At 38.6% G+C, this 8,736-nt stretch overlaps 1 protein-coding gene across 1 annotated transcript; it reads left to right on the plus strand.

The window, feature by feature from the left end:
- Nucleotides 1-5,840: 5,840 nt before the first annotated feature.
- Nucleotides 5,841-8,099, plus strand: LOC116265979 (uncharacterized). The gene is made up of 3 exons (XM_031647002.2): nucleotides 5,841-5,883; nucleotides 5,976-6,084; nucleotides 7,402-8,099. Exons 2-3 carry the CDS (start codon nucleotides 6,006-6,008, stop codon nucleotides 7,884-7,886), a joined length of 564 nt encoding a protein of 187 aa, XP_031502862.1. The 5' UTR covers nucleotides 5,841-5,883; nucleotides 5,976-6,005; the 3' UTR covers nucleotides 7,887-8,099.
- Nucleotides 8,100-8,736: the final 637 nt, after the last annotated feature.

Below are 8,736 nucleotides of genomic sequence, written 5' to 3' on the forward strand. Positions count from 1 at the left end.
CATTCTTGATGTTGCGTTGCTTCTTGGAAAGTGGACAGCTCATGGTGATTGAGAATAGAGGTAAGAAACACTTGATATTTATGAGAAAACTTGTGTAAATGGAGGTACTGACTCATGGGATACCTTGTTTCGTTAGGTTGCATAGGCGCCGACGTTGATTCAGATGATGTGGGCCGAGCGATGGAGTGACATTGATAATCCTTAAGTCGTGAAGGTGGAATGCACCGTCTATTTGATCGCCGTAATAGAGGCTCATAGAAATCAAGGTTGGTGGCGATAGTATTGACGGTGGTGGGTTGGTGTTGAGCCGATAATGGGAGTGATGGCTGTGGTGCGGGTGTCGGAAAAGATGATGGAGGTTGATTTGGTTGTTGTGTGCTAGGGGCATGAGGTTGGTATTCATATTCAAATGATTCTTGAGATGGAAGAGGCATAACAACTCCACTATCTTGGACTTTGTGGTTTTGAAAAGGAAATATGTTTTCTATAAACTTAACATCTCGATTAGTAAAAACTTCCTGAGTTTCAAGATCATAAAATTTATGCGCATTTTGACCAAAAGGGTATCCGACAAAGACACATTTGCATGAGCATGAGTCAAATTTGTGAGTTTTACCAATGTTGTAAACATTATATAAGCAACCAAAAACGTGAATATGATCATATTTGAGAGTTTGCTCATAAAAAACCAGGTTTTGTTTTTATGTAAAGGATGAGTAGGCAAACGATTGAGTAAATAGACAGCAGTTAAAACACATTCTCCCCAAAATTTGATAGGCAAACATGCTTGAAAACAAAGTGCACGGGCAATATTTAAGAGATCTTTGTGCTTGCGTTCAACCACTCCATTTTGTTGGGGTGTGGTGACGTAAGAGAGTTGACGGTTGATACCCTTATGGTGTAAAAGATTCTTCATATTTGCAGAAAAAAATTTAGTTCCATTATCACTGTAGATTTTTTTAATGGAGGTTTGAAATTGATTTTCTATAAGATTAATGAATTTTTGGATATAAAAAATGCTTTAGATTTGTAACGCATTAGAAAAATCTTTGTGCAACGCGAAAAGTGATCCACAATAGTGAGAAAATAATGAGCCCCAGATAGTGAAGGTGTTTGATAGCCTCCTCAAATATCACAGTGAATCAATTGAAATATGCTAGTGGTAGATATGGAACTATTGGGAAATGGTAGCTGAGTTTGTTTGGCAAGATAACATACAAAGCAATGTTCATTAACATGAGAACAATCAATAAAATTAAATAATGATTTTAGGCAAGCAAATGAAGGGTGACCGAGTCTAACATGCCATAGATGGGACTGGTTTGGTGAAGCTGCCGCAGCGCGTGGTTCTTCATCCTCAAGGATATACAAGCCATTCTCCATCCTACCCTTCCCAATCATCCTCATAGAGCGTCGGTCCTGAATTGTACAATAATAAGTATCAAAGATAACACGATAATTGTTTTCAGCAACCAACTTAGATACATAGATAAGGTTAAAAGAAAAAGTGGGAACACATAAGACATGATGTAGTGTAATAGAGAAATTTAAATAAGACTAACCAACATGAGTAACCGGAGTGGTTGAACCATTAGGGAGCTTAACAGAATTAGACTGAGCCAAAGAAGGAGAAACGAAGTTAGACAAGCAATTGGTAATGTAATGCGTAGCTCCGGTATCAATTATCTATACTTGAGATGAGGCCAAACAAACAATAGGTGAGTTTAATGTACCTGCGAGGTTGACTTTGGGTGTTTTAGAATTCATAAATTCCATAAACTAACGGTACATGTCTAGCATGAAGGAAGTTGGTTGTCCTTGAGGTTTTGTAGATGGAGAGATTGACAATGCATCATTGGTGGAATGAAGATTTGCTTGAGGTTGCTGCCGTTGGCCACTAGGCGTGCTCCTTTTGGAAAAACAATGAAGATGGTAGCAGCGGGCTTTGATGTGCCCAAGTCATTCACAATGCTCACATTGAGGTCAGGATCGACCCTTGAATTTGTTGTTGTCATAATTTTGTTTCTTTATAATAGCCGCAGAAATGCTATCGGATTGAAGGGGAACATGAAGTTCATGTTGGCATTCTTCTTGAACCAGCAGGGCGTAAGCCTTGGATGTATTAGGAATGAGATCCATGAGTAAGATCAAGCTACGAATTGCTCCATAGCTTTCATTCAGTCCCATTAAGAACTGAATTAGTCTGTCATGTTCTTGAATATCATGCGCATTCTTCGTAGGCCCACATCCACAGGTGGGCAGTGTGACCATCGAATCGTATGCATCCTAGAGGCCTTTGATTTGAGTATAATAAACACTAATTGAAGATTGTCCCTGCTTGCAATTAATAATTTGTTGTTGGATCTGATATAGACGTGGAGCATTTGATTGGGAAAATCTAGTTTTTAACTCGTTCCAAACATTTGCAGCATTCTTGGCATAAACAACTGTTGAAGTCAAAGACTTGTGAAGAGAATTAAGCAACCAAGAAAGTACCATGTTGTTGGATCTTTCCCAAGAGATGACGAGAGAGTGGGGAGTCGTGTGTTTCGGTATAAAACCATCGATAAAACCAATCTTATTTTTGGCTAAGAAAGCCATGATCATGGCCCTTCTCCACGTTTCATATTGATCTCCAGTGAGCTGTTGACATACAAGACACATACTAGGGTTGTCTGAATGATGAAGAAAAAATGGATTATCTTTTTGAGTGGATGACCAATTGAATCTGATGGTGTACTTGTCATTCCATGAAGGTCTGCCATGGTGTGGCACAAATTTAATTAATCAGACGCTTGCACATAAACAACCGATCCTTGCTGAAAAAAAAAAGCACTAGAAGCAATCCTCACTGAAATAGAAAAAAAAAACAAACGCTCGCTGGCTCCTGGAGACTCCTGGACGTTCAAGGGTGTGCCACTCGACAACCAGATGCACCGGAGAAATCAACGCGGGCAGAAGCAACTGCCGTGATCAGATGATGCTTTCTTTGTTATCAGTGGTAACAGAGGCAGAAACAGCGGCACAATATAAACTTTCCTTACAACTTTAGGTATTCATTATACCACCAATAGAACAGATCAAACTTTTTTTTTTGTTGAATACCACTTGCCTACAAATATCAGTTTGCTAGAAAAGGAAGGTGGAACTTTACCGCCAGTGACAACCACACGTTCAGTAACGATAACAGAGAAAAATACAAAGGTAGAAACGATTTTAATCTTGAATGAGTGGATAGAAAATCATCCAAGGAAAGTTAGAGAGAAGCACCAGGAGGAATTGGTAAGCAGGTCTGACAGATGAAGAAGAACGGTGACCTTCTGGCAGTTGGACAGGCAGTAGATATCTCTGTTCTTCCCATATTCCTCACAATTGCCAACCTAGCTCTGATACCATGATAAAGTGAGAGGAACAGGGACGATGAAGGGAATAAAGAAGATGTATATTCATTGCACACTATGAATGATTTACAAGGTATTTATAGATTCAATGGATAAGAATCAGCAACGTTCATATCCCTGATTTATTGTCAAATCTATGATTCCTCCCAATCTACAACGTCCACCATCGCATTCCTAAATTATTTTGATCTCCCAATCTGCAACGTCCACCATCTCATCCTCTTGATTTGGTGTGATCTTCAACCGTTACATATAATAACGTTCAACAGACTTGAAAATGAACGAGTCTATATGATGAATCACCCAAACCAATCATCATCATGGAGATCGGGTCCTGCACAAAGCACCCGACAGTAGTAAAAATCAGACGACATTTGGTTTGTTGAATAAATCCGCTCACAGGCAGTAGGTTGTAACCAAAGCTTGAAAGATAATACATGTTTTCAAGAACAATGGAAGGTGACAAAACAACTTTACTGACATGTGTAGCATATATTGTTTTGTTGTCAGTAATTCTAATGGAAATGGAACAACTAATTTTGTGAAATCTAGCAGTGAATCAAGGCAGCATGACATGTGGTGACTAACACCATTATCTATTACCCAGGTGTCAATTTTAAAGAATGAGATATCTGCAAAGTTTATTTGGGATACTAATCAATTTTTGAGGAGTAGTTTGAATTGAATATATTCATCTTGAGCCAGAGTTGGAGCAGCCCCCTTGTTGAACTCTTTGCCATGTGTGGTGGAGATTAAGGCAGTGGAATCAGTTTTCTTTGCAACAAATGCATTTGCATTGATAATGTTCCCCTTGTCTTGCCTCAATTTTTCACCTTTACGGCCTGTTTGGATGGAAGGAAAGGAAAGAAAAGAGCAATCAATATTGAAAGAAATCCATCCATTTCCCATTCTCTTTCCATTCCTTACCTTTCTATCCCTCCATTTCCTTCCCTTTCCATCTATCCAAACAAAGCGTTAAAGTTTGGGGGGTAACCATTTAATTTGAAGCATCATTCCTTCTAGTATCCAGCAATTTTGCAATAATTGCAGAAATATTGTGGAAGCTTGTTTTGCTTGTCTTTGAACACCTAACGTGCACCTGCTGAGAGACCAACACGCTCGACATCACTAGTTGGAAAATGAGCTTCTCTCTACTTCTCCTCTTGAAGGACCAGTACTTAAGTCTTTTGTATCGAGGTTCAATCCCATAAAAAATTCAACGACTTTGTTTTCTTGTTGCTTTTCAGCAACCACTTTCAAGGCACCACAAGAGCATTCAAGAAGAACATCATAGGATGAAAAAGGATTTCAGTTTGGTAACTTAAAGAGCAACAGACATATTTGCTTGATTCAAATGACTGATGGAGGACTTTAGTTGGTACTTACAAAGGGCTATGCTTTAAGTGAATCGGTCCACACTTCAATAGATGTGGTGGTATAGATGATACCGCTTGATAACTCTTTTGAGATGAAGTTAAGAATCCATGAAAGGACCATGTGATTGCAATGCCTCCACGTCATGAACTCAGGAGCTGCAACGCCGGGTTTGGAAAGACTGCCATCAACAAAGGCCAACTTGTTTTTGGTTAGTGCCATTATCATAGCACGGCTCCAAGTTGAGTAGTTTTCACCAGTCAGTAATTGTGAAACCAATGCAGTACCAAGGTTGCTTGAATGATGAAGGAAAAATGGGGTTTTAGTATCAGTGTTGTTGTTACCAGAAGAGGACTTTGCTCCACCAATGAAGAAGAGTTTGAAGCACTAGGAGCGCTGCCGGTTGATGCCATAGCTCTAATGCCATGCTAGTTTTAGAGAATGCATAAGAGAAACTAAAGGCCGCGATGGAATTAACAGGGCACAACACAACAGAGAAGCCTGGAAATGAATGGAACAAGCATCATGCTTTTCTTCATTTCACGTATTTATACTCTTTTTGCACACAATCAATTACTGACATAAAAGAATATTTTCTGTTACAACAGAATCACACTTTCAACCTTTTAGAGAATTCCACATGCATGAAAAGGAACACCACGATTCAATTTTACAGGGTGTAAAGAAAACAGAGTTAGTAACACAACTTTAAGAATTCATTTTAATTTTTCATCACTCTTCCATCATGAATTACTTATCTATTGGTTGTATATGTGAATATGGGTGAAAGCCCAACATACCTTAAACACCATTTTGGAGACAAAATGGCATCGTTTAAGAGTGTCATTCAAAAACGCTCTTTCAAGTTTACAAATAGTTAACCAAGACTTACTTCATAAATTAAAATATTAAGATGGTTACTTGGCTACTTTATTTTTAATAAGATAAGTTTTCAAAATAAAAATTTCCGTAATTGGCGGAACGTGTAATATTTTACGAACTTCAGGTGGTTTTTAAACTTTGTAAATACTGACAAGGTCTTACGTAAAATGCCCAAGAAAGGAACCTACCGGCTTTCCGATGTTTGAACAACGGTTCCTTCGTTCAGGTTTGCATCTCCTCTCTGGACTTGAAGTTGTGAGAGTTGGAGCCTGTGGAAGCCTGATAGGGTTTTCTTTCCTTTCCTTTCACCTCTTCCAGAAACCTTATTGTCTCCTTTCACGGCCGACGATGATTTCCAGGGTTTCAGGCCTCTTGATCAAGAGGGTTCTCTCCCATAGCAAACCCACCTTCATTTGTGCTCCTCAAGGTCAGCTCTCTCTCTCCTTTTTTGTTGCTTTTCTTCAGCAGTAGAATCTGTAATTTTCACGAGGATTCGTTTCAGAAAATTGTGATAGTGGACGGACGTTAGAGGAGAGAGTTTCATTGTAGAATCTGTTTCAGGTTTATTAGGGTTTTTGTTGTTTGAGTTTGTTGGTTTCATGGAGAAATGGACTGTCTAAATCGTAGAGATTCTTCTAGGCTTATGTCTTCTCTCTCTCTCTCTCTCTCTCTCTCTCTCTCTTTTGGATCGCTTGAGAAGAAAATGGACTGAGATTATCAATTGTAATTGATAACGAGGTGCGGGATATGTCAGGTTTAGGGAAAGAGTTGTCTTTAGGTTCTTGCACATTCTTTGCCAACTACCATAGAATTTCTAACATATAAGGATTGAAAGAACACAGATTTGGGACTCATTTGATATTACTTTTCCTTTTTCTTTTTGTCTAGATTTGGGGCTTGTTCTTAATTTCTTGATAATAATATTTATAATACCGAAAAGTAAAATGACCACCGTCTTCATAGATTCTGGTCTTCTATGCTTGTTGGTACATAGTGTGATTAGCTTTCTCCTTCCTGTTGATGTCCATCCTGGAATTTTATCATAAGTCCTTGAGGAGCAGAGTCCTCGTTGTAACTTTTAACCTTTGTCTTGCTAACTTTTCTATTAAACATTAAGTATGTTAGCTTGTCATGAATTCTATATTTAATCTTTTTAACTGTGGAATTTCTTCTAGAGAACTTGCATTTAAAATTTCTTCTTCAGTCCTTGTAATTGAACAAATTAGATCTATATTTTGACAATTTGTAGATAAACAATCATATTGTCTCGGATGTTGACAAACTGATTCATATTTGACCGCTTTCTTGTTTTGCTCGCACATCACTCATGGTACATGTGGTCACTGGTCTCTCCATGTCAATGTGGTTAGGCCTCTGAAAAATATTTATCTCTTGAATTATTTGCATAGAGTCATCACTATGTTTTCAGATTCATGCATGTTAATTACTCAAAGATGGGACCTCCAAGTCACTTGTACTGTACAAATGCTACAAGATGCAAATGCATGGTGAGATGCTTTAGCATGAAGTCAGATGGTAGGGCCAATATTTTGCTTCTTGATAAGCTCAACTTTTCTATGTTCCAGTACTTCCAAATAGCTGGAACTAATGCTTTACACTTTACAGTGTCTTTCAACTGTATATATGACATGTTTTGCATGCACGTTTTTGCTCTTGCTACCATTTTCTTTGTGATCTATCGGAAATTGGATTTGCTTCTCTGACAAATGTTTTTGCTTTATAGGCATTACAGGTAAACTACACCGTCCAGTTCTCTTACAGAGTAGATGGGTCAGGGCATTCTCATCATCAGAAAGAAGTGAAAACGAGGTGTCAACCAGTAATCCTGGTGAAGATGCTCCTATGTCCTACAGTTACAAAGCAGATTCCAGCATAGAAAATCTTGAAGGAAACAGTTCCGTGCATTACAGAGCTCTGTCAAACCTGAAAGCATCTACAAGGCATGATATGGTCATGATGTACACTTGCAAAGTCTGTGAAACAAGATCTGCAAGGACAGCATGCAGGGAATCTTATGAAAAGGGAATAGTGGTGGTCCGATGCAGCGGCTGTAACAATCTGCATCTTATAGCAGATCGTTTAGGGTGGTTTGGGGAACCTGGAAGTGTTGAGGATTTCCTTGCTGCTCGAGGTGAAGTTGTGAAGAAAGCATCATTAGAAACTATGAATCTGACAGTAGAAGACTTGGCAGGCACAAAGTCCACTTAACATTTTAATTCTATGTGGAATTGTATATTCCATAAATTTTGGTTTTGAGGTTTTGAAAGAACACCTTTGCAGAAGTGCAAGGTCACTCTTGTATTGTGATGCTTTAAGATGTATTGGGCTTGTTTATCTGCTCGTTAACCATGTTTTACAACTACTATCTTTTAATCAAAGCAACCCAAAAAAGATAAGGCGGTCATGGACTTCAAGCATATCTCTGATCTTTCTGCACGGTTTGTCATTTATCTGCGGATGCACTGCAAGAGAAAAAAGGAAGTAAAAGAACTCCTGGCAATTCCTGATCGTGTCATGTCTAATACAACAGCAAAATGCTGAGTTGGAAAAGGGTTACTAGGGAATGGAACATTTTTTCTCTCTTGTCCATCTTAAAGTGATCTTTTCGTTCATCTGTGGGTGTGCAAGAGACCAGCATTATCTTGAATTGGAAGTGTTCATCGTATCTTCATATCATGTGAATGGATAATCTACATCCCTTTGTTTATCCAGGTCCATTTTGAGGCCTTTGGCACCTTGACTGGCTATCAACACATTGCATTAATACAAGTTTCACTCTGTCAAGGGTCCAAAAGCACACCAGCACACCTTGTTGAGGAAAACTTTGTAATGGGCAAAGTCCATGAGGGCGTTTACCTCCATAAGGGCGTTTTTTGGAATGTTTGGTAATATCAAAGTCATGTTTTCTAGAATATCAAAATCATTTTTTCTAAAATAGGAGTTGCGAGAAAACCTAGTTTTCAGATGGGGTTGAATAACTAGGTTTCCTATGTCACTCACACAACAATGTGTTTTGGGTGGGTCATCCAAACACAAAAATCAGTCTTTAGAAAATGAT

Source organism: Nymphaea colorata, chromosome 12 (genome assembly GCF_008831285.2).
Source record: "Nymphaea colorata isolate Beijing-Zhang1983 chromosome 12, ASM883128v2, whole genome shotgun sequence".
Taxonomy (NCBI): Eukaryota; Viridiplantae; Streptophyta; class Magnoliopsida; order Nymphaeales; family Nymphaeaceae; genus Nymphaea; species Nymphaea colorata.

Excerpts from the sequence above, each read along its gene's own strand:
- LOC116265979 (XM_031647002.2), top strand. The coding sequence starts at position 6,006 with ATGATTTCCAGGGTTTCAGGCCTCTTGATCAAGAGGGTTCTCTCCCAT. Across the intron at positions 6,085-7,401 it reads CTTCATTTGTGCTCCTCAAG|GCATTACAGGTAAACTACAC; the intron begins GTCAGCTCTCTC and ends TTTGCTTTATAG.